The sequence below is a fragment of the Anser anser genome, assembly GCF_964211835.1.
Source record: "Anser anser genome assembly, chromosome: 20".
NCBI classification, from domain to species: domain Eukaryota; kingdom Metazoa; phylum Chordata; class Aves; order Anseriformes; family Anatidae; genus Anser; species Anser anser.
Window position 1 is genome coordinate 2,516,797 of NC_139741.1, and position 26,838 is coordinate 2,543,634.

The following is a 26,838-nucleotide window of genomic DNA, read 5'->3' on the forward strand; positions in this document are numbered from 1 at the left end:
TAATTTCAACAATACTAAGATAAACGACATTGCTTACCGAGTAAAAGAAATCCTATATTTTCAGGGATCAAACATTTAACAAAGGCTGTGAAGCATCTGCTGCTGTATTTATTTATTTATTGCTGCAGCTGGAACTACCTGAACGCTGACAAACAAAGGCAGTATGTGACCCACCTTCGGGTATTTGTTTGCTCTGTAGTCCTGACTTTTAAACAAAGTGTGAAAAGTTAGAATGCAAGGTTCGGAAAGTCAGGTAAAGGTACGTTCTCTCAGCTCTGTTTTTATGATTTTATATTAGCAACAGACACGAATAGCTGGAACCACTGCGGTGATGCTTGCACCTGAAGACTAGGAAGGATATCAGAATCTGAGAGTTCTCGAGAACTGCTGTCGTGTCATGCACAGTGCTATTACTGGCAAAAAACGCATGCTGTTCCTTCAAACCATGTGGATGCCACTCGTTTGACCATAAATACTGACCGTGAAGTAAGGAATAACTTCCGTGGAAGTCTACGCAATGTTAATTAGACTGAAACGATGCAATAAACATGCAGTAGGATGCCAGCTTCAAATACATCTAAAAACATTTAACTGTTAGAGATCTGTCAGGCCTCAGAGCCTACTGCTACTGTTTGCACAGACAAAACTAACTTGCAAAAACTAGGATATTTGGGTGCCTGTATCTTACCCATCTGCTCTACTTAGTTTCTTTGTGAGCTACTGAGACTCATGCAGAGATAAACTGTCAGCAAGAGCAGCACTTCTAGATTCTACAAACATGCTCAGAAAATACAGATTTAAATTAAATCTCGAAGTATCCTGAATATTATTTCTAGTTTGTGGCTGATTTTGCTGACCAGCCCTTATCAAACATTGCTTTTAATTTTCAGTAACAGGAAATCTTTTACACATGAACAAGGAAGCTGGAGGCAGGTCCCAAACAAAAGGCGCGGTCTTCCAAGATTCTGTCAGGATTATTGTCATTAAACGATAAATCAGCAAGCATGGATGACTGCATTTTACTAACTTCTTGCATCCATTTACTGGACCTAAGGGAAAAAAGTATAACAAAAGCTGAAATGAATACATACGCTGATCCTGTGGGCGCTCAGCCAGCCAGGGGCAGTTGTGCCTGCAGTCCGTGCGCTTTCTCAGGACACTTAATGGCCCCAATCTGTAGATAATGGACAAACGGTCTATACAGAGAAAACCAGTGACATAATCTGTGCCAACCGAAGGGAGTGCGGGGACCAAGAGGATACGCTCCAGCCATAACTGGCAACTCCAGAACAGATGAAAACGATTGAATAAAGATAAAAATTACTTTTGGAGTTGGGCTTTTTAGATTTAGGGGGAAGTGACAGCGGTCAACTCCTTTTGGCAGCAGGGCATTCGCAGCAGTTGGTACATCCAGGCTTCCCGTCAGGCTGAGGAAAACAGAGTATTTGCATAAGAAGGTACTTTCCTTTCTGCTTCTTTCCCTCTCCCTCCCAGGAGAAAGACCAAAAGCCATTCAGCTCTTGGACTTGGCTCTTTGCAGAAAGGCTATCTGCCTACCTTCAAGCGCAGGCCACATGTTTTTAGCTTGTCAGACACACGCAGAGGTACCTGGGCAGAACTTCAGCACAGGTCACGTCACCACGGCAAGATTGGTTTTGGTGAATTCAGACTTCAGAACTGAATACAGCTTTATTACTGAAAACAGCACGTATGAACATCTGAGGTACCTAGATTATTTTCTTTCACTTTTAATACCTAAAAGCCTTAATAGGAGAAATTCACAATAGGAGCAACTAGAGATGCTAGTCTTTGAATCAAAGTAGTTTTTCAACATTGAAAATACACAAATGACTCAAACATCACTGTGAATTTTTGCACTTGTTAAAAAAAATGTTATGAATGCTCCAGAAATGTATTACTAGGCAGTAAAGACAACTGCATTGAGCAAGTATCATCCAATTGCACCTGATAAATACAGCAAGAGACTGCTTCATTTTCACTGAGACAACAGCTTCTCTGTTACCATCCTCGGAAGATCCTCGGTGATACTGATGCACACTACTCCTTGGTTAAATATCCATTTAGCTCAAGGGCCATAAAATAAGAATAGTTCATTTCCAGCTAAACATGACCACAATGTTTTTGGAAACATTCAAAAAGCAAACAAGCACCAAATGATATATGACTCCTGATAGGCCAGATTACTCTGGACTTTGGTCCAGCTGCCAGCTCAACCAGATTTACTTCCTTTTTGGAAAAAAAAAAGCACATTATTTTAATTGCAGTATGTCTCATACAGCCAGTGTCTGCTCAGAGGAAATGTCTCAACATTATATATCGTCAAGAAAATACGTGAGCAAATGCTCATAGATGTAGAAGCAGTAGCTGGAACATAACAGTACACCAAGACTGTACACCAAGTTCTCAAAGATCCTTGTTTCAGAGGCACTGTTTCCAAGAGTGAAACCTTCACATACATAAGAGATCATTTCACTTACTTTTGAAACGGATTGTTGTCTAAGAACAAACGTAATTGCTATTAAACTGCACTACTGAACAAGGGATTGAGCTGGGAAAATACAGAACCTACCTTTTGGAAACAACAGAACAGTTTTGGGTGGAAATACGGTTCAGGTATAGTCTGCTTATCAGAGCTATTAGAGTTATGGTTTCAGGGTGGGTTTTTTTTTGAGAAATTCCACAAAGCAATGACTGCATACAAACCCTTCTGAAGTTTTATTTTACTTCTAAAGTGAAATCCATCTACAAATTCACATTGAAACAACACCATGATGAATTCTGACCTCTTATTCCTGTAAGTTTGTCTCAGAGCTGTTATCTCTCCAGTGATTAAACAAAGACTTTTCCCTCTGACTTTCCAGTTATTAACCTGAAGTCTTGCCTCATCTAAAAACCTACCAGTAGGGCACATCTGAAAGACAGTGGCATGCATTAAAATAATACCAGTAAGCATGCATTGTAAACAAGTCTAGAGGAAATCTAATATTCGACTGAGTAAAAAGACCAGTATTTTCTCAAATATTCTTCATCTTTTCTTTGTAAATCCGTGCTATGGATCTGACACGTGAAAGAAGTGCTTCCTCCAGCAGCAGGACATCAAACAAGCCCGCTCCTTGTTAAAATTTACCACATTAAGATCATTTTGTATGCTGTGCAATTTTTTCCCAAGGACTTTCTGCCATTAGCATTAACCTAGTAGTTACTGGGACTCGTGATGAAGTGCATGCTCCTAAAGAGCCATTCATAGCCTCTGTTTACCTGAAATTCCACTTTTTAGTACTACCTGAAGAAATAAGATGAGCTTCGGAGTGGTTTCAAGTTTTTTTTCCCTTCATAAACTGTTTGGAAAAGAAGGCAACCTACTGAGCTAGCGGTGCATAACAGCAAACACACTTGCTAAGACCCGTAAAGAAAAGGAAAATGTAACTGAAAACATCACCCTCTGTATTGACCACGTCCACGGTACAGGAAGCTGGTACAATACCTGATGCAAGGCCTACTTGTAACATCTAGAAGGAGCAGATGACCTCTTCTTTTCCAGCCCAAGTTTTTCTGTGATTTTACAGACGTAACAGGTTACAAAACAAAATGAGAGGAAACCATGACTGCCTGTGCCACAGCATGTGACTCTCTTCCTTTAGCTACAGGAAAGAATTTCCTTTGCTGGCTAATCCAGCAGTTTCATTCTCCACCTATGCAAACTAATATCTGGAGAAGAACAAACACCTACACGGAGCAGTACAGACCTGTTATTTCTTGGCCTGTTCTTATGAACTGTATTTTTTTTTTGAACTTGCATCTTTCCTTTTGCTCCTATGTCTTTTGTATGAATTGTATGTTGAGAGCTGTTTCTGTCTTATGAAAATGGGTACTCTGCTCAACCTAAAGTGTCCATGATAATTATACAAAAGTAATTAAACAAATTAAGCACAAAGCAAGTAAGTACAAAGTTACTAAGCACCACTTACTTCAGATTCTATTGTAACGTGAAGAGTTTTAACTTCAGAAAGTGCTGGCTGGACAGGGCAGGCAGCGCTGCCACCCCGTGGTGCTGAGCACCACTGCATGGCCACGGTGCCAATTGAAGGAAAAATTCAGCATACGCCATTGAAAGCTGTGTCTCAGCTTACTATCAAACTCGCAAATGATAGAAATCTTTCCATAATTGTCTTAAAATTCCATTCTTTCTGGAACATTTTGAAGCAAAACCTTTATTTTATCTACTTTCTGTTAAAATCAAAAGGAGACATTAATTACTGCATGAGACCCAGCAGAACCTTACAGCTTGAATTTTAATTGTCCAGCTATACAAACAAAAATAAAACAATATTTCAAAAAGTTTGATTTTTTTTTTTGCACTTTAATAACCAACACAAGGATTCTCAGGGGTAGGTAACTAGGATCTCCAGGTGCAGCCTCTGTGCTTTCAAGTCATCACTGATCTCATTTCAGGTCTACCAAAAATACAGCACAGAAAAATGAGGGAAACACTTCATTAAATGCAGTTCAGTGCGCTAGTTCTTCAGACTTATTGCTAAGAAGGAGAGAGATGTCACTCTCACTCTCTTTCTCTCGTGTATACTGGCTCACATTTTAAATAAGATTAAATGGACTAAATCTAAAAACCAATCAGAATGTTCTCAAAAGGAAAACTAAAAGAAATTAAAATGTAGAACTAACTACAAAGATATTTCAGCTCTGCTGAGAGCAATGCTGGACAAATTGCAAAGACTTGCTGTATGCTTACACATTTCAATCTTTGGGACAGAAAAATACATTTAAGCTTAATGAAAACAGTACAGAAACTTCATAACAAAAAAAAAGATAGTAAAAATTATCTGACAAGAAGTGACACTTTATCTGCATCCACAGTATTTAATTTGTTTGAATAATATAGTTACAGATAAACAGGTTCACTCCATATACAATTACCGATACCTTTTTTAATACAGCTCATATCCCAGTACATCAACACTATTTATTTACAAGGTATTTATGTACATTAACATCTTTCTAAAGTCAGTGCATTGTCAATAAGTTTTATACAATAATTTACAAAGTGAATATAGTTAATAGTTAACTTAATAAATTTACTACTAAATCATGAATTAATTTAATTTAAAAAATTAATTACAACCAATGTAACAAACACAAAAGATCAAAATAACATTAGTAGATTGTGCTACCTGCTTAAATAAAACATTTTAAAGTAAATCAGTTGAAAATCTTTCACTTTTCATGGAGTTTGCGCAGGGAGGAACAGACAAACGGGAACTGAAAAAAAACCTTCTAACCTAGAAACTCACAATTTGCGCCTTTCTTCTGTCTCAGTGTTTAGACCACTTTCAAGATAAAAGAGTGTATGGGTGTCCTGGTTTTGGCTGGGACAGAGGTAATGTTCTTCCTAGTAGCTGGTGCGGTGCTGCGGTTTGGATTTAGGAGGAGAACAACGCTGCTAACCCCCCGATGTTTAGGTGCTGCTGAGCAGCGCTTGCACAGGGCCAAGGACTCAGCTTCATGCTGCCCAGGGGTGCATGAGGAGCGGGGAAGGGAACGCGGCCAGCACAGCTGGCCCAGGCTGGCCACGGGGATATCCCGTACCGGGGGCATCCTGCAAACACAAAACTGGGGGGGCTGGCCGGGGGGGCAGCCACTGCTTGGGGACGGGCTGGGGATCAGTGGGCGGGTGGTGAGCAATCGCATTGTGCATCACTTGTTTTATAGCCTTTTATCACTATTATTACTATTGTTTTCCCTTCCTTTTCTGTCCTATTGAACTGTCTTTATCTCAGCCCATGAGCTTTTACCTTCCTTTTTTCTTTTCCTCAATTCCCACTCCCATCCCACCGTGGGGGGAGCGAGCAAACGGCTGCGTGGTGCTGAGCTGGCAGCCGGGTTAAACCACAGCCGTCCTTTTGGCACCCAACGCGGGGCACGAAGGGTTGAGGTAACGACAGAGCTGAGCAGAGCACGTTAAAACAGAATTGTTATAAGCGTTGTGTTAGTTTAACAGTTGCTGGTCACAATGTTGGAATTTTTGCTCTCGGAGTTGAGCTTGTTCTCAGAACCGTGTTGTGTAACGCCTCGCTTGCTGCCTACGCTCCCTGTCCCTGCTGAACATCTCTGGGGTCTGGTTTAAGGTTCTCACTTTGCTGTACTGTGTAACAGTGGCTTATGATGTGATAAAATTACCGGTTGTGAGATTAATCTGGTGTTTGTACTCTACATTACCATCGTCCTCATACTTCAGGAACCATCTCTTAGCAACTACTAATAATTACATTCTTTACCTTTTTTCCTAGAGAGACTATCTATGGGGGAGACAGGGGGGAGACTTTCCCCACACTTCTTCACCTTCCCTTTCTCCTTCACCTTCCCCTTTTCCTCCAGGCTAGTCACAATATCTCTCGAGAATTTTGAATAACCTTGGGATGTTCAAACCAGCATGTTCCTATTGCTATGTCTCCTGAACGCGTTTCTTGTTTTGTTTAAGGTTAAACAGCTATTTAAGAATGCCACGCAGAGATCTGCCCGGAGGCAGCATAGTTAGGAGTGACCGGGAGCGTGGGAGGGTATGGGCAGGTACGTGGGGCAGCGGGCACCTCCAGTGCTTTGGGACTGTACCCCTGAACAAGTGCAGAACCCTGACAAGCTAGGAAAATATTTGGAAAGAGTATGCTGCCACGCTGGTGATTCCAGAGAGACACAGACTGCTGCCATGTGCTGGGACCTGGCCCTTGCCTACCGAGAGCCCTGTTCAACGCTATTCAGCACCCACAAGGGGAAGGGAAGGTCTCCAGATCTGACAAAAAAACGCCAGGCACTGCAGCTAATCCAACCCTGCAACACGCACTGCAGCTGAACCAGCCCATGCCAGCGTCAGCTGCTCCTATATTCAAGAAGAAGCAATGAACACAGGAGTTAGCTCATTTAGCAAGAGAAGAAACTCCTACTAAGAAGCGAAAGAAGCAGACGAGGCAGGCTGCTCCGAAGCAGGGCTACCACAGGAACAAGAGGAAGAGGCAGATCACATAAACAAGGCAGCAGACATCCAATTCCTACCCCTGAGTCAGCTGCAACCGTCTCCCAAAGGGTTTCAGCCATCATCCAGGCAAGCACATCAACACCTGGCTGCTCTGATGCTGGGATAACGGGACCAGTAGCCTGGAATCAGAGGGCAGGGAAGCCACCCAGCTATTAGGAGTAAGCGTTGCTCTGCTTAAGTGGAGGATATGGGGGGTACACACCGCATGTCCCCCTGGTTTTACCTGCCCAACTACGTAGAGAACATGAGGAATTCGGATGGAAAATCTACCTCGACCCTAGAGGCTTGGGTGTATGACTCACAAAGAAGTGAGTGATGAATACTCTGACCAGGACTAGAGGGGCCCTTGGGGAGAACGGCCCCACCTGGAGCCTCTGGCAGAAAGAGCCCAGGGAGACTCGAGGCCAACCCCTAGGGTTTTGGAGTTGGGGATTCTGAGGCCCACTAAACTGCAGCTGAAAGAGATATTGGCAGTGTATGAAGGGGTTCGAGCTGCTTCTGAAGTGGCTGGTACTGAAACACAGCTCCTGCCCTTCCTTTTCTGTCCTATTAAACTGTCTTTATCTCAGCCCATGAGCTTTTTACTGTTTTTCAGATTCTCTCCCCCATCCCACTGTGGGGGGAGCGAGCAAAAGGCTGCATGGTGCTGAGTTGCCTGCGGGATCAAACCAGAACAACGGGATAGGGAGCAACACCTCACAAGTAAGACGATACTTAAGTGGGATCTCATCTGCTGTCCTGACAGAGGCACAACCTCCAACGAAGACAGGGAAGTTCTTGCCAGAGTACGGACAGCAAGATCAGCTGATACAATTTTTTTAATGGATAAAACCCAGATCCTTCTGGAAATCATACAGTTACTGGTAGGCTTGGCATTCTTGTAAAACACATTAAAAAGAAGCCAAACGTTTATCTCAGAGATCAATGATGTAAGTATCAATTGTTAGTGAAGATACAAAATCTAAATAATTTGGAAGATGACACATGAAATTATTAAGCTTCTTAGACTCAGCTGAAGAACAAAAGGTGAAACGTTTATCTTCATTCATATATGCAAACAATTTAACACTGAAAATGTTCAAAGAAACGCCTACTCAAAAAATAACCATCTCTTTTCCAGTCTCTGCTAAGACTTGCTCAGGCTTTCCTTCATGCAGTAAGCCCACTGACTCCAAAGAGCATCTTGCAAGGGCATGGAAAGCAATTTTGTTTTAATTGCAAGTATAAGCATAACCTGTTACAAGAAAGAAAATTTGAAAGGCAACCAACGTTTGAAAAGAGAAACCCTATTAAATTAAGAAATCAATAAAAAAATAATACAATTCCATGAATGCTACGATAGCTACCTGACAACCACAGCTTCTTATTTGTTTGAAATACACAGTGGATAATTCACAGCCATTCACTCCAGAGCCCTTACAACAACAAAAACAAACTATGTTTTTGAATTTAATTATACGAATTTTTAAAAGTGCAAATTTAAAAGCAACACCAGTTATGAAACATAAGCTCAGGCATCTTTCCTTCCAAAAGCTGGGAACATTTTGTGCAATGTGCACATTTTAAGACACCATGCGTGTAATCACAGCTACTCTCTTCAACCTGAAGTTTCTTAATGAGGCATCTCAAAAGTTTAAGATAGCACACTTCAGGCAGAAAAGCCATTCCTGAAACTTGTTGATCTGCACAGCCAACACGTGGAGAAAACACAGTTATAATAAACCATTCAAGAGTAGAAATTAATCTCACCTCAAATTATAATTTGGTTGTGCTCCCAACATACAGAAAGAAAGCAACTGACACATTAGTGGCGGCAAAACTGGAAACTTTTCCTACTCGTGATGTTCATTCTTTAAATTTGTGCACTTTCCGTTCTCTTACTTTCCCTGTTTTGCCAATAAAATGCAATAAAACTGCAGGAAAAAGGAGGTAGCAATATCATGTTGTCCAAAGACAACACTACATTTTTTTCCCCATTATCTTAAATCTAAAGAGAGCTTTAGGGGGTTGTTAGAATAGTTGGTAAACTCTACACTACTTTGTTTAGCTCTTATTTGGACTATTAAATTTACCTCTTATTTGGTCCTAGTTGGCTTTTCTCAAACCATTTTATTTAAAGGCCAAATGGCAGTCTCAGCCTGATGTCTAACATCAGAAATGTTTAGAGCATGTAGTGAGATAACAGAACAAAACAATACTATCTTTATATTAACTGCTATTTAATTAGGGTTTTCTTTTTGTGCTTTCAGATCACAGGGTACAATAACTACACTTAGCTTATCTGTTTCAACAACATTTTTGCCAAATGTAAGTTTCAGGGTGTTATCCCTCACATTCTCAAAACAGTCCATGGAAGATCATCTGCTTACTGTAAAACACAGTACTTTTTATAGTCTGACTCAAAGTCTTCATCCATGCTGCTTGTGTCTGCCATCTTTTTGCCATCAATCTTTGGCAGAAATTGTGCATAGTCTACCCCCTGCTGCTCATAGAAAAGAATGTAGGCAGAGTCGGTGTCGATTTCATCGGGATGCAATTCCTGAAAAAAAAACAGAAAAACACATTCTGAAATAGGCAATGGTACAATTGTGTTACTGTCACTGAACTTAAAATGTACACAATTGCCCTAGAAACGGTATTTTTAAGTGGCTGTTTACAACAAGAAGGATCATGTTTTCTGTCTTCCTTATTACAGCTATCAGGTTCCATTATTTACTTGAAAAGTATGACATTTTATAGTGTTAAATGCAAATACTTAGAAATATTGGAACTTAATTATTCAGTAATTGAATACAAAACAGCTAGCATCATGAAAAAATATTTTTGGACTTCCATTTTTAGTAACATTTCCATTTTTGTACAAAATAAGCATCTTAACCACGTTACAGCAGCTGATGAACAGATGTTAACTTGAAAAAATCTCATGTATATATACTTTAGATTAAAAATTTAATAATTGTCTGAAATACTTTTGAAATGTTCATGATTTTAAAAGAACGGTTCTCACAAAATATAAGTTTCTTTGCCTCTAGGTACCCAAGGTAGTAATTATTTGATACAAAAACAAACGATTTACCTTACAGCTACTGTCATTGTAGCAGTACCACTTGTTGTTTGGGTTTTTGGCATAAGTGACATAATGACCCCCTCCCATAATTCCTGAATGGCACTGAAGAAAATGAAGAAGAAAATTTTGGATCAAACATCAAAACTGAGAATTCACAGAGCAGTAGAAGAAATTCATGATTTTTAACTGAGTGACAATGGTTTATGACAATCTATACATGCCAAAGATGCTTAAATGTTACATATTCTCTTAAACAAAACCTTTTTCCTCTGAAGTAGCAGCACATTAAATATGCCAAAAACATCTCATGCATGCTGAGCCCAGCAGCTCAACATGCCCGATCCAAACGCAGCCTCCCTTTCACACCTCTTTCTGCCTTTTTCCTTTACCACCAATTTTTACTTCATTGTTTTCTAATCTCAAAAAAGCTAAAAATGTTCACACGACCAATGTTGGTGCTAATTCTGACTGTGCTTCACTTTTTTTCTTTCCTTTTAAAATGCCTGGAGCTTACTAAGCTTACATGCTCAAGAAGAAAAAACACGCAGATACTTTTGAGCTGCGTTCAGTTTTATACTAAATTTACTTTGCTGACAATAGCTCTACTTTGTTCTCTTTTTTGATAAGTCTCTACTTTTGGTAATGTAAACAATAAAAAGATTTAGTCAAATCAATGCCACATAAAGATAGTTTACTCGCATAAAAAGCCAACTTACCGAAATTGCATATAGATTGTAAATAGGGTTAACACAAACGTCTTCTCTTTGGTCATCTGTAATATCATCCTCGCTGTGGTTATCAATTTGACCGTTGATACTGCCATTACTATATGCATTCTGTTCACAAATATATCCGTTGGCTAGAGTCATCTCATTGTCCTGAGCAGTATAGAGTTCACTCTGGCTACCACCCAAAATCTGCCCTCTGGTAAGAGCATCACTTCGATCAGAAGTAAATTTCTGTTCCTGGTCAGTACCGTTCTCTTTACTTGCATCCAAATTTTCTTTGCTACTTGATAGTTTGTTTTTACCCAGTTGTGGTAGCCGCAAACGCCCTTTGCCTCTTCCTAAAGTCCTTGGGCTACTATTTGGGCTACTGTTTTTACTTGAAGGACAGCTGGTTCCACTTTTCCTTCCCAAAGATGGAGATGCTAGAATAGAAAACATGTGGACTATTAAGGTAAGTAAATACATGGTCGAGAATTTTTATTAAAAGTTTTTTGTTTTCAGATAACTAAACACCAAAAACCAGTTTCATTGCAACTTTGAGTACTATATAAGAGTAGAAGTATCTGCGGTCACACACACACTTATAAACCGAAATTTAACTCTTATGCACGAACAAATTCCTCATTCTTAATCCAGACCACTACACTGAAGTAGACAGTGCCAATATTTGTTGTCACTAATTTTTTTATTGTTATTATTTTTTTTAAGTGGTAGAGGTTCACTAAGCTTTCCAGAGCAAACAACAGAAATGATCATTTCAGAATAAGTGCAGAGCTTTGGCAAACAAGCAAACAAAGAAGTCATAAAACTATTTTTTTCCCAAGTATCAGCATGTACTGGAACCTTCCCTAATTATTACCTACCTTTGATATTATTCAAGACATTAGTAGTGTTAAGGGACGATGGACTTCTGTTCAGTGCATCTCCTTCTGCTGTGTAAGTAATCTGCAGATCTATTTTTTTAGACTCCCCTTGGAGAGGGGTCCGTGGTTCAGGAAGGTCATCAACTTGAGGAGTTAACTGCTTTCTTTGAAAATGACTTGGATCCCTTTGTACCAAAAAGGCACTTGGGTCAAAATTTTCTCGGGGAAATTTAACAATTTTCTGAGATTTTATCCAGCGGCCATTTACAAACTGAAACCTTTTCAGGTGAATGATCTAAAGACAAATATGTTAGAGAAAAATAAAGGATTATATCACAGTGAGTAAATATAACTGTTAAGGTATTTTTTTCCTGAAGCATACACATTTTATCACATATTAATAAAAGGATTAACCACATAGTATGTAACAATTTGGATTGTGGGATCAAGCTGGTAAAATACAGAACTAATGTTTCATGGGGAAATGATGGAAAAGTTTGCTTCACTTCAGTGATCCATATTGTGGTGTTCTGAATAACCTACCAAGTTTCAAAACCAATAACAGCAGGTGTTACACAACTAGACAAAAGATCAAGTTGCCAGAAACACTGCCAAAGTGTGACTCTGTCAGAACAGACAAAACCGAACGCAAAATGCCTCTTATGCTGCAATGTTAAAAAGATAAAAAAGGTTTTTTGACGTTTGTTATTTTCCTGCAGTACAGAAATGCATGACGTGAACTAAGTCAACTCCCCTCCTGAGACTGAACAAAAGCAAATCTTATTCAGAACAAGAAGACATAGCTAGCGATTCCAATTTGTAACCAATGCAGCTTGATTCTGTTGCTGTAGAGGAATCAAAACAATATCATACCAAAATAGGAGGAAGCCTCCAAAGATCTAGTTTTTTTGTAGCCAGACAATGGGTCTTGCATTTGGAACAGTAGTACATCTCATCCTCCCCCAGTTCTTCCTCACTGGTGAAGGCTCGAAGACAGCTATCCAGATTGATGGGCTCTGCTTGAGCTCGTCGACTTTGTTCAACACTTTCATGTTCTTCTACAATCTGAAGTGAGATAGAACTGTTTCTGACTTGGAAACATACAAACTGCTCAGAGGAAGACTGTTCACTGTATCGTACAAATAACACCATATAGTTATATTTAGGATTAAAGATGAAAAGTAAATGCACTAAGTTTTAGCAGATTTTTTTTTCAGTTATGAAGAGGCAGACATACAAATAATGCACTCCTTATTCTTGGGTTTTGTTTACAAAATCATCCATGAAGCACAAGGTTATAGGTTCTGCTCATAAATCTGAATAGCTATTCTAGTTTAACTCAGCCATGTATTTACCTTTAGATCTGTTTTGTAGACTCAATGAATCAAATGGATTTACTCATATGGATAACTGTTTATGGTGCTGGCATCCTTAGAAAATCTATCAAATTAACATATTTTGTAAAATATTGTGGCTAGAACAAACACAACTCACAACGGGCAATAAATACACTGCTGTGGCTTTTTAGAAGCTTCCCTTCCACATTATGGTTATGTAAGAGGTGTAACATTAAGAAACTGATTTATTCACAGAATATACTGTTCTGTGATTACTGCCTCTAGTTTAACAGAAAATTGATACAGTAAGAATCAAATGCCTAATGAAAAAAAGAAAAAGGAATGCCTTCCTAATTTAGTCTTGGCGAAATGGGTTGTACTCCAGAACTATTAACAAACAATGAAGGGTTTGCGTTGCAATTTTACCCGTTCCTGTGATGTCTGGTAGCGTAGATGGAGTGCTGTTGGATCCCAGTCTACAGCAATGTAAGCGTTACCAACAGAAGCTCTGTCCTCTGTGCACTCAATTTTACAGCCACGGCAAAATCTAAGACAAAAAGTTAGATGTGGTAATTGAACTGTCCAAACCCTTTTTGGCTTTACCTTACTTCACCCTTTGGAAAAATTCCAAGCACGCTTTCAGGGTCCACTTTAGTTCTTACTCTCCAAATTGCAAAGAAACTAGCAAGGACAGGTGATCTACATCTAAAACTGTTTAGTTTTGCAGAAAATCCCCACAAATCATCCAAATATGTACATGTACGTGCCTGCATATAGGCACATATGCACACAGAAAATTGTAAGGGGTTAAGAGTTTTTTTGATAATCTCCTGTCTATCTCCTAATTTAAGGTTTCTGTCAGCGGGGCTTTCAGCTCTCCAAGTCATAAAAGCTATTCTGCAGTGAAAGTCTGCCATGTGAGGGTTTTGGTTAAATTAGATTCTAGATTCTTATTGATATTACCTCTGAAGTCTGAAACGTATCAAAAACCCATTACCATAAATTACATTTCTGCTGAAGTGATTCCTTTCCTTAAATCTAAAAAGAACAATTTACCTGTACCATGGACACCAAGCACAAGAATTTCCATCCTTCTGAACTACTCTTAGGGTGAACGGATACTGATACCCCATGCTATCATCACTGAAACAGAAGAGAACACGACATGAAACATAGGTATTCATTCAGACTGCCAATTAATTTTGACCTTCCTTCACTCTATTTGCTAAAACACACAAAAAATCCAAACGATAACGAATATTAAGCATAAGATATTGAAATAAGACCTGCCTTTGTGTCACCTAAATTCCAAATACACATATCATAGCATTAGCTTTAAGTCTACTCATCAGGATCACCACTGAGCTATTAAAAAAAAGACATTTAAAGCTTTAGTAGGCATAGTCACACATTTTCATACTACTATCAGTACTACTACATTTTATTAGCACACTAATATAACTGCAGAGGAATAGAAATGGAAATCCATTAAACAACTGCAGTTCTTCCTGCTTTGGAAATGAACTTTTTCATATAATGTTCTGAAAACTAAAATAATGCAAACACGTGTAGTAACTGACCCTTTCCTCATGCCTTCTGAAGGCATTCAAAAAATTCCCACATGTAGTGGCAGTTACAGAAAATGAAGAGTAATGCACTCACTGATTTTGAAAGAAACAGGACAGCATCCTACCCTGTATCTCTTTTCTAACCCAGTTAACTTGGACACAGGCTCACTGGTTTAAATTGACTACATAAAATCAGTTAGTCTAGAGTCTACACAGCTACTAATAACTGCCAAAAGTCGCTGGCATATTGATGAATGAACCATGTAGTAATTCATTGTTAAAATACATGAAATGTTATCATAGGACAGACTGTTCAGTTATTTTTCCATTTGACAGATGTAATGAATTATCAATCAGTGCATGAGAATGAGCCAATTAATTTGGGTAAAACCTACCTTTAAGTGCAACTGGAAGGTATACTACATTTAACTATACTAAAAAGGATTAAAAGGTATTTTTAATTATTGTCATTATAAAATTTTAGGACTCTAAAGTCACTTCTTACAAAACTAACCCACTAGATAGAATCTGCAGACAGAAAGCATTTGAGGTAAAACTGCACAAAATTGTTCCTAAAATTGTTGACATTCAAAAGCGTATCTTCATTCAACAGAGCTATTACGAGAAGTTAAAATCAATGAAGTAATGAGTATTTTTAAAATTCTGTAAACAAGTCTAAGCTACTGTATTATGTAGTTCAAGTCAACGGTTGGCCTGCCGAACTCACCAGTCTTGCGCGTGATTACTAGCTTCCTGAGGTGGGAGAGGGCTAGCCAGCCTGGAAACCTGAATCCATACTGCATCATACAGGTCTTTTTTCCGTGTATGAACTGTACAAGGAACAATTAGTGGCATTCCAAAGAGGCTGGGGCGATTCTTCTGAGATGAAAGAAAATACAGTTCTGTCCGCATCTGCAAATGTGAAATAAAAGAATGACTCAGATATAAGTATGAATTAATTCACATTACCATAATTACTTGGATGCTGACCTTGGTTTATATTCTAGGCTTCAGCAATTAAAACAAAAATTAATTCTATTGAAAGTACTTTATTTCAACATTTTTTTTGATATCAAAAGCAGTAAAGTTTGATAACTGTTTTGAAACTACCTGAAAACTTTCTTTTTGTATTTTATGATATCACAGCAATGTTAATTAAGCACTACACCATATCAGCATAAATCTACTTCAACCATGTTCAATTTTTTATATTTCATATAATGAATATTTCCTACTTTTCCCAACAAATGGTAATGTTGTATTGCAGAAAGGCAACTAATGATGTTACTACCTGTCCCCAAATGACCTCTACACTAGGCAAGTTTACATTCTATCCAGAAAGAAAACCTTTACATTTAAGGAGGCACTGCAGACCTGTACACAACTTACTCCAAGCAGACAAATTGGCCTTGTGCTACATCTCTCATTTATAAGAAAGATTTAACACACTGACTGAATGACACTTAGGCACAGTAAACCACTACTGCCTTGCAAAAATTTATTACAAATGACCCTTTCCATCGATAAGCTTTTTGACAATGACAAGCATGGATTGCTGGAATTCCTTCCGCACAACTCCTACTGCAAGCTGTAGGACTAGCAGACTGTAACAGCCCACAAGCATTGTACCATTCACATACGAAATTCTACCAAACTTGAATCAAGATGGCAGTGATAGAAGTGGCTATTGGCCACCATGAGAGAATAAAGCAAAACAGCCTCATACAAACACCCAGTGAAGGGGCAACTTAAATAGCCTCCCAGCCCACATCCCCTACGTTCTAAATGTCAGCAGACTTTGAAGTCAGGAGACAGTGCACACTGAACACATGGCTATTTGAGGTGTTCAGTCACTCAACTTTGACATTTAGAGTGCAACACAACTACAGATGCTTTTATGAAGAGCAGTTCATGCTAACAGAACGATCCACTAATGTACTATATATCTTCACTCTGGTTCTCTGTAAGAAATAAGGCTGTTCCACATACTGGGGAAGAAACACATTTCAAGTAGTTCCTCTAATTAGATTTTTTTTCTGCTCAAAGAATCCTGGAACATTTAATCAGGGAGTTAGTGAGTGCCCAAGTATGCATCTCAGTGCTAAAGAACTGGGAAGCATGCCAATACTAGGGAAAGAAAAATATACCAACATTAGACACTATAATTTAAATCTACATGAGCTGCATGTCCGTATAACTTGGTGCATACATAATAGTGAAACATATTCATGTTCCCCTCATAAGAAATACAGCTTAATTTATCATATGGACATAAAAAATACCCTCACTGACTTTCTCAAACAGTGTCATGCGAATAATTTATAACAAATGCAAAATCCACTAACCATTTTTCTATGGACCGCAATTATATACCCTGTACATGGACTGTCAGAAATCAAGGGCACGTGACCGTTCAGAGTCCAGTTGGCGAGGTTACGCTCTGTTCCACATGGCACTACAGTATTTGGCATTCCGTTGGGAATCAGGGTTGGTTTGGGAAGGTCCCCATTCATCATTATGTTGGGTGCTCCGTTAGTTGATGATCCAGTCGAGGTATCTGTAGACAGAAAATTACGTTCTCATTTTTATCTACAGCAACTATAACTTAGCACAAGTTCTTTATGCCTTCCATTCTGTTCAGTGCATTTCATGAAATATCTGCTACTCTCCTTCAGACCAATACATAATCTTTTATTTGCTTAAAACTTTGAAAAAATCAGAGTATGCAAGAACAAGGAATAATAAAGGTGTTTACAGTTCATGCATGAAAACAGACAACAAAACAGGAGCCAAAACTGAACACCATACTTCCGATATTTATATATCCCACTTTAGAGCCAATCCACAAGCAAGAAAATATTTTGCATGTGTCTAACTAAAATGAGTATGTATGAATCAGACTACTGCTTCAGACTACTGCTCTGGGCACAACCCTAAAAAGGATCACAGGACATCAGCAGGCACTGAGACTGCTCACAGCTTCTCTGCCCATCACAACTTGGACTTACCTGGCTTTTCTTTATGCCTCACTTTTTCAGTTGTATTAAGTAGTAAGGTTTTTCTCCTGAATTTCTGCAGTACCCAAGCACTGTACGTTTTAAGTGAACAGGAAAATAAGTGTTCTTTTACCTGTCTGCACAGGACTTGATGCTGATGTAGGTGATCCTGGAATGGGTATTTCAAATGCACACAAGAACCCACTCACTGATAACCGGACTTTCTGGTTGTCTTGAGGAAAGTTCTTCATTGCAAACAGGGAAAAAGTTAGTCAGGTATGTATATGCTTCTATCTGCGACTTCTTATATGTTTTGTTCTTTTGAAAGTAAGTACACCTATCGGATCATCTCTCCCCTCCCATCTGCTTTGTCACACCTTTCTAGATAAAGGAGAGCCAACAAGCACAAGACTTTGCAGACCACCGCAGCAAGACCTGAGAGGTATTACTGGTTCTAGACTGTAAGCCCCTAGCTTAAATCCTACTCAATAACAGCAAACAAAAATACAGATGTAAACACATACATAGCCAGTATACAGAACTAAGCCAGGTATCATTTGTCTCCAACCTCTTGACAGCGTTTAAAGCTCATCATAGCACTCTAACTTGAGATTTATTAGCTCAAGATGATTTTATCATGTTTTTGTTAAATATCATTATTAATCAATTCAACTTCTGTGAGCTTCCACATCATTTTTCATTTTATTTACAAGTGATTTATCTTGGCTCAGTTTACTTGGTTTTAAAGCTATTTGAAGAAAGCCAAATTACAGCTTAAAAGTGAAACATGAATGAAATAAAGTTCATATAGAGATAAAACCAAGCTCGCTTTTTTTTTAATCACAATTTCAGTTAAATTACTTCACATTTCTTGTGGGCAAAGCTTAATATCGAAAAGCACGAAGACACTGCCGATGTGTCAAAGAATAATCAGAAATACGAGAAGTATTTTGTAGCATTTTTTTTTTCTTTTTACCTTTACATTGGAGCTATGGACTTCTGCAAGGAGTATCTGTTCTGGTTTCAGCCCACAGAGTTCACTTAACTGTTTTTTCAAACCTGTATACTTTTCATCCATGTTCAATCTCAGGCCATATCGAACAGGCGTAGTACCATCCAATTTGATTACTTTAAAGGGGAAAAAGAAACACATTGGTCAGCAAACCAGGAAAGATTTAATGAGAATAACACATTACACCTACCTACTTATTAGAAAGTATTTTTTCCCACTAAGATCAGTTTTTTATTATTTTTTATTTTATTTTTATTATCGGACAATTTTCAAGATCTGCAGACAAATGTCAGAAAATCCCTTGCTGCACAGGCAGTAGAAAATGGATGCAACTTTTCTTTAGCTTTTTATCATTTTTACTTTTGCCTGTTTTACAACAATATATTGGTTCCTCACAGTGTAGTTCACAAACCATGAAGTATTTTTGTTTGTCCACTAGCCCCAAGCCTCTCTTTTTCACCCTACACAGATTCAGAACAACCTCCACAATACAGATTTTCAGTGAATAGAAGTAAAATTCTAAAAACCTCAGTTTTACATGTTGCTGTTTTAAGTTTTTTTTAGTCAAGATAGGAAATGGACCATGTATGCTCTGTTTTTACAGAATCACAGAATCACAGAATCGTCTAGGTTGGAAGAGACCTCCAAGATCATCTAGTCCAACCTCCATCCCAACACTAACAAGTCCTCCACTAAACCATATCACTAAGGGCTACATCTAAATGTCTTTTAAAGACCTCCAGGGATGGCGACTCAACCACCTCCCTGGGCAGCCCATTCCAATGCCTAACAACCCTTTCAGTAAAGAAGTTCTTCCTAAGAAAGAAAGCTTTTATTTTAGTTTAACTGCATTCCAATGAAAATTCTTGTACTCTATTATATTAAAATAATGCTACTGTTTTAAAAGTACAAATATGGACAAAAATTTGGATGTTTTAGAGCCGTTCCTTGAAAATCTGTTCTACATGCAGTTTTTAATTCCCTATGAACTTGTCTGTGCTACAATAAATACCACCACTCACCTGTAATTTCTAGGTGCATGTAGCTATCCATTGGCAAAGGTAAGGATAAAAAATTGAAAGGGTCAAATCTAACACTTATATGTCCACAAGTTTTACACTTTACTTGTGACTTCAGCTGCCCATGAAATAAATCTACGACAATGGATCTGTTTCTTCTCAGATGGTTTTCCCAGGCCTAAAACAAATTTCAGGAAAACAATACAAAGTTAGAAGCTGGACTACTTGCTTGAACTACAGGAAAGAGGATGTGTTGGAAGACCAGAAAGTTTTGTCAGCCTATGGAACTCAAATACTTTTCCACAGATGTGTCTTACCAATTTATTATAAAGATTAAGTGTTCAGTTTCAACGAGAGTAAAGAAAAGTTATTTCCCTTAACACAATAATCAAGGTACGACATCATTTGAAGTACTTCTGAAAGGATCATCACCTTGAAAATTTTTGATATTCATTACTCTGAATCATTCAAAATGATTGTGAGATTTTATCTTTATACCTTTATCATAATATTTAAAGGAGCTCATTTTCAGATCAATGGTGAAACTGACTCCTTAAATCATAGATCTAACAAGTTTCAAAAGATGGTCCATTCCTGCAAGAGTATTGTCACATACTTGCTCATCAGTAACTTTAGATTTCCTGAGAAACAAAGTAATTTCTAGCAACTTGGTGTTATGAGGGGGAAACATAAACAAACAAACCAAACCAACAAACAAAAAATCAAAATAACAACAACAAAAGCTTTAACCCATACCTCAGCTGCTACTTCCCAGTCTGGTCGACCATCACTATCTTTCAGTTCAACATACGGTTTATCATGAACTCTATTCAAATCCTCATGAAGACCATCCAAAAGAAAAGCTAGAAGCTCCTGTGAGTCTTGCTGTTGAAAGCCATTAAACCTTGGAGCATATTTCGCTATTGTCCACTACAAAAAGGACAGAAAGTTACTTAACATTATGTGACAAAAGCTGTAAAAATAAATCAAAATATTGTAGAGAAGATGCATGCTGTCGACAAGCGGAAATGCAATTGCCAAGAGTTAAAGACAACTCCCTATGCTTTCAGAACAAAAGATCATTTACAGGTAAATCCATTATCTTTTGCTCCTAACAAGGGCTATAAAAATCCACATCTTACACCACAACCGCTGATTCATTATCAGTTAACTCTTTTGAGCTTACAATTGCTGAACCATGACTACATTCAACAGAAAGCTGTTCAAGTCCTGACCACCAGGACACACACACCCTGACCTCCACATGGGCGTTTTGTCCTGACACAGTCCTTTCCCAAAAGATTAAATTCTGTGACCAGTTCGGCGTCATGTACATGATGATGACTGTCTTCCCAGCACATGCTTGCTGGTTTCGCAGCCAACTTCTAACACACAGAATGTGTGTCCACGTTTCCTTCTCCTCCTCTAGGGAGATACCAGTCTGAGTCCCAGAACCAATACAGCTAACATCAGGAAAAAGTGCATTAAAAGGTTTCCACTACTCAAAGAAATTCTTGCTTTCTACCTTCAAATAACACACATCGCAGACTTACCCGCAACTTTAATGGTGCTATATTCTTCTGAGTCCCACTCCACAACTCCTGAACCAAATCCCCATAGCACTTGGCCATGTGTCCTTTCATTCCTATTGGATTTGTCCTAGAATTTAAGAAGTAATTAATACCATAAGCATGAGGTTTAAACAAGGAAGTGCAAAGGCTTCATGCTGAACTGTTTTAGCTCTTCCAGAAACAAAAGAGTTTATAGTTTCATGTACCCAAACTAGTTACCTGTTGTATAGCTGATAGTTGATAATACTAAACTTTAAAGAATTTATTCATATTGTCTACTTCTGAAAGTTGAAACTGATCTTAAATCAGCTATGATATCTAAATGCCAAAGGTCTCAAACAGATTACCTGTTAAGTTCATAAAGATGTCTTCCTGAGATGAAATACCGTGTCAGAGGTTGCGTATTACTGACACACTGGATACTCGAGTTCATGAAACATGTGTTACCCAGATTGCTTAATCCAGTAGCACCCTTTTCAGTAGGAACTGAGAGAAAGGAAACATAATTATGTCACTTCTGCAGATGTGAAAAATTAGTCTGGAATGGTATATCAGTGAAGTTCAGAATGTGACCTTCTCACCGCAACCATAACAATTTAACGTGCTCCCACTTAGGAGACTACAACTAGCAGAGATGCTACAGAGGATCAGCCTGTTCAAAGTATCTGCTCTCTCAACTCTACTTAAGCCAACAGAAATTGAGGTAATTAAGTATTTTGTTGGATTCCATCCACCATGGATATCAGTACAAGCCAGACAAACTACTGTCAGCTAAATAATTATGGTACTGCAACTTCTGGACTCCTTTGTTAAAATCTTAACTATTCCTCACCTTAAAAAAAAAAAAGGCAAGATAATAAACATTAAATCCAGAATTTGCTACTGCTGCATCTGAATATCTGAAAATTCATCTATCTATTCATCCAACCCTCACACTTTTCTAGCAGCTATGTTAATAAAACAGAAAGAATAAGCAAAGCCGCAAAGGCATAAAAGACCTCTTCCAATGTTAACAGCAATTTGATTAAAAAGAGTTTCAACATAATATACCCTCTTGGATTTTTCTTCTCACCATACCTCAAGTACTTACCTTTATGTCTGTCTATTTTACTGCTGTTTGCTATAAAAGACATCTCTTCAGGCCAGCTCATGTCTTTGTTTCGAACTAGAAAGAGACATCGTGTAAGATTTTTGTTTACTACTTATTCCAGAGAGCTTATACAGCTAAAGATTTAAGTAAAATTTGCAAATACTTATTTTAATTTTGATCATAAAATTATTTTCAGTATGCACACTTTTGTTTCTCGAAATAAGAGAGTAAACAAGAAGTCAGGTCAAACTAGTTAAAAAGTCAGCTGATCCATGCACCTCCGGAAAAGGCCTGATTCATTTGTGACTGAAACTACTCTGCCAGGCACAGTACTGCATGGCAGAAGGATGAGATGCAACAGAAATTGAAAAAAGAAAGGTATTGATTGCTTTTAAGGCATTTTCACCACGAGGACAGTCAGTCAAGCAGCCAAGTCCAAACATGTTAGGTTCTTTCCAGATAAGAAAATAAAAGCAGCTTATAATGAAATTCTTAGAAATGAACCTGGTACGGACTGCAACGTGCAGTTTTCTTCATCTTTTGCTTTGTACGAATGCATTCATGCAAATATCATAACTCTTGTAAAATCAGTGGGGAAAAAACACAACAAAAAGCATCAGGTGCTTCACACAGGTTTTGCTTTATCTCTGCTGTTCTAGTTATAACTATAGGCGTAGTAGATTCTTTGAAACTTTGGTGCTTCCTCCTATATTTTTCTCAATGTATAGAGACAGACAGAAATGTACACATACTATTCCATCCCAAAATATTTCCAAAGATTAAATATTTGGGCACTGGGCTAATGTATTTGTATAGTAGTTTGGACAATTTCACAACCATGTACTTACACAGTCTATTAAGAATATATAGACTCATAAAAAAACTGTTTGCTCTTAGTGTGTAAACAACTTTACATGCTCTTTTATACCTTCTATTACTAAATGCTGCTCATCTTGGATTTTAAGGTACTCCAATCTGTGATCTTCATCGTCAAGCAAAGTAAGATAGTTCTGCAGGAGAAAAATACTTCATATAGTTATTACTTCTAGATCAAAAATTCTCTGAGGATGTTTGAATTTCAAAGCAATGAAATTAAAATAGTATTAATATTTTTTTCACATAAATAAGAGTACTAGTTCCCTAATTAATTAAACAAAATTAATTAAATACAGCAGTTCACTAATCTCCACAAGGATTTATTTCAATGCTGTAGTTTTACATGGCATTCCTTTAGCATGAGAGAATTATATACACTTAAGGGTTTGGAGGAATACATTCTGCTTGTTCATTTGATTTCTTCACATACACATGTGAAAGAGAGCCTGGATGGCTGCTGGCTGTGTCAACAGGAGTCTACAGCATCATGCATGCCAATGAAAGCACAGATTTTTACTTCCATCTAAAACAGTTTCTATTAAACTGTATAGCAAGAGTATTATTCAGTAAGCCAATTGCCAATTTTTAAACATATCACAGGATAAATTGATGTTTATCAGGCTAATGACACAAAAACCTAAATTTCACTGCTTGGGGTGCACAAAAATCAAAAAATGGCATGAGTAAAACCTTTGCACGTTTTGGCCCAAGTTTTCCATCCTGGGTGGTTAAATCTTGAAGAGAATTTATGCTCATTTTTTTTTTCTGTGCACGTGTTTAATAGTATCTAGAAAAGAATATGATATACAATATTCAAAAGCTGTTAAAAACAAAAAAAAAAGACTGACATTTACCTCGCTATTGTATAACCAGAGGCGCATATCTTCTTCTTTTATGCGTAGCCTCTGGGAGAGATATTCGTGTATCTCTTTAATCGTTTGCATTCGACTAAAGCAGCCGGTGTAAGCCAACACTCTCTTTAAAGGAGCATTCGGTGAAGGTACATTCCCTGGATTTGCAACCATAAGAAAAGAACAAGAGATAACATATATACCCATATGCAAACTGAAATAAAACCCAGATAAATAACAGCTTACACATTATGCATACTCTAAGTATTATTATTTTTTTTTGGTGAAAAACAAGTACACAGTTCCTCTGCTTTTGTTTATGGATAAAGTAATGAAATGAAAGCTAGCCGTTACCAACACTTGGGGATGTCTCGCATCAACACAGAACAAACTTGCTGTTGCAAAGACAATAAACTCATCTCCTTTATTACCCAAACCTATTAGAAAACCACTCCATTAAGATTCTCATAGGAAATAATTTAAAAGAAATTTTTAAATGACTGGACTACTCTTTTTTTTTTTCCTCTTAAAGACGAAGTATCGAAGACAATAGTAATTTTCAAAATAAAGGGCTTCAAAAACATCACAGATATTTTGAGAGCACACTGTCAGTTAAAAATAAGGTAAAAATAAAATAAAAATCAGGCTGACTACTCTTGGGAGTAGCATGACTTTGCTCCAGCTCTTCTGTGGGATGAACTCTGACCTGCGAAGATGAAATCAGCCTGGCAGTTTGACAATAAAAGTACTCTTTGTAACTAACAGTCTCAACACATGTTCTATGAAGATGCCTATGATTTTCACCAACATTTCTTAACAATCTCATCTTTGGAACACAAATTAATTCCATCAGTCAAGATTGTTGCTGTTTTCTATAAAATGAGCTCACCTTTACGCGAAGCATTTACAAAAGTGCAGTTTGAAATAGATGAGACCAAATTTATGTTTTATTTTCTGAGCTTCTTTAGTTTAACCTAGAGGAGGAGAAGGAAGTTCCCCACTCCTACAAAGACAGGTCCATAGCGTATTAATAAGAAGCTTGTGTTATAGAGCCTGACTGGGCAATTGCTTTACTAAAGTAACTACAAATTTTAATGATGAAAATAGAACAATGTAAAAGAGTAAAATAAAGTAGCACCGTATGAAAAGATGCAGTAATACATGCAATTTGACAAGAGAGTAAAACTATACTGTAATCATAAGTCAGCAAAGCATCAGTTTTGTTTCAGGATACCAAGGCAAAGTACTAATTTATTTATTTTTTAAAGGAACACAAAAAAGCATTTTCTAAGATTAAGGATCAGAGGATTAGTTGTAAGATTACAGCAAGAAAGCACATTTGAAAACTCAAAAAGATTAATAATTGATTGGGCAAATAAATTAGTGAAGAGCGAAATAATTACAAATCAAGATCAAATTTGTCATGTCAGAAAAGTCCCTCTCTTTGACTTTCGGTCTTTTAGGAAGTCCAAACAAAACAGTTTCTATTTTATTAGATCAATACGAAAAATGAATTTGGGTAGCAGGCAGTTTCTGTAGCGGAACTTGATCAAACAGGCAGCCACCATTTACAGGTTAAGTTTGAGATTCTATCAAAGCAGTGAAAAATTGAGCATCTGCATGAGATTTTTAAACATACGCTGAGTAATAAGGCAGAAGAATTTAGTTTTCAGTAGTCAGGTGAGCCCACTTCTGGATATATGTTATTGTGAGTATCCAATTTATTTGTGTGTACTCAAATGCACATAATATGCGGAAATCATGTATTTCTTCAGACCTATTGCATAAACCACATATGCAATTACACACACAAACCAATTACTGAAAATAAATCCCTGTAACACTTGCCCGCAGAAACATGCAAAGCTACAAGATTATTCTTATAGCTTATTACTTGTACAATCTTTTGGTGAGCATTAACACCACAATTATGGTATTTTAGTGGGATGTTTACTTTCTACTGAATGTCTTTCCAAACTGTATCAAGCAATAGTCTTCACATTCCATTAATTAAGCCCCTTTTTAAAGGGTACTAAATAATTTTGGGCATTAAAGACTAGCTGCCCAAGTGACTCAGAACCAGTTGGCTGAATAATGATTTACTTTATTATATCAGCGTACTATCAGAAACACACCCCAATGCACAGGTGCACGTACCCTGGCTACATAATTAACTGCCAGAGGGAATTATCAGATCTTAGCCCTATATTTTATGCAGTGCTCATTTCTCACTTTCAATTCACCGATCTATTTGCAGAAACTACGCAACTTAACTGACTTCACTGAAAACGCTCCCTCAAGCCTCTTCCTTTCAAAAGGAGATAGAAGGAAAGCCTTGAAATTTTTTACCAAACGCTGATTGTGCCTTACAGTTGATTAGCTGGTGTGCAAGCACAGTGGCAGCAAGCTCGCTTCTACAGCTGTGGGTCTCGCTTTCTTAGAAACTGCGCGCTTGTATTCTTGCTGCATTCTTAAGTTACCTCTAGGTAAATGCTGAGGAAACATTCTCAGGCTCATCATACCCATATTCACCCAGATGTTTGACTGCTGTGTTCGAGTGGCAGGCTGCTGTCTCAGAAAGAGCAGATAGCGAGGAAATAACTCTAGTTCAGGCACATTTGTTTTGCTGTTTTTGATCACCTAGTAAAGACATTTAAAACACATTTCAGAGACTCCTGTTCCAAACGTGTAGGAAATCCTATTAGGAACAGGAAGTAATGATTAAAGTGGAGGGATAGAAAATAATTATGTTTTACTAGGAGACAAGAAATCCTCTGAACTTCTTATGGGGTAT

General features: G+C 37.8%; 1 protein-coding gene across 4 annotated transcripts in view; it reads right to left on the minus strand.

The window, feature by feature from the left end:
• Positions 1–4,870: 4,870 nt before the first annotated feature.
• USP32 (ubiquitin specific peptidase 32) overlaps positions 4,871–26,838 on the minus strand; it is a 78,781-nt gene continuing 56,813 nt past the window's right edge. For 2 of the 4 annotated variants that reach the window (XM_083806807.1, XM_083806805.1), the window contains exons 16-34: positions 26,567–26,684; positions 24,048–24,202; positions 23,246–23,327; positions 22,318–22,392; positions 21,575–21,713; positions 21,210–21,315; positions 20,413–20,586; positions 19,660–19,834; positions 18,602–18,753; positions 17,759–17,870; positions 16,975–17,186; positions 15,357–15,541; positions 14,118–14,204; positions 13,488–13,608; positions 12,598–12,789; positions 11,725–12,019; positions 10,850–11,283; positions 10,143–10,235; positions 4,871–9,605 (exon numbers count right to left, since the gene is read on the minus strand). In XM_083806807.1, coding sequence (XP_083662933.1) covers positions 9,432–9,605; positions 10,143–10,235; positions 10,850–11,283; positions 11,725–12,019; positions 12,598–12,789; positions 13,488–13,608; positions 14,118–14,204; positions 15,357–15,541; positions 16,975–17,186; positions 17,759–17,870; positions 18,602–18,753; positions 19,660–19,834; positions 20,413–20,586; positions 21,210–21,315; positions 21,575–21,713; positions 22,318–22,392; positions 23,246–23,327; positions 24,048–24,202; positions 26,567–26,684 — 3,081 coding nt within the window. In that variant the 3' untranslated portion in view covers positions 4,871–9,431. Of the gene's footprint in view, positions 9,606–10,142; positions 10,236–10,849; positions 11,284–11,724; positions 12,020–12,597; positions 12,790–13,487; positions 13,609–14,117; positions 14,205–15,356; positions 15,542–16,974; positions 17,187–17,758; positions 17,871–18,601; positions 18,754–19,659; positions 19,835–20,412; positions 20,587–21,209; positions 21,316–21,574; positions 21,714–22,317; positions 22,393–23,245; positions 23,328–24,047; positions 24,203–26,524; positions 26,685–26,838 lie in introns of all 4 variants that reach the window. The other 2 variants (XM_083806806.1, XM_083806804.1) reach the window with 1 other exon arrangement.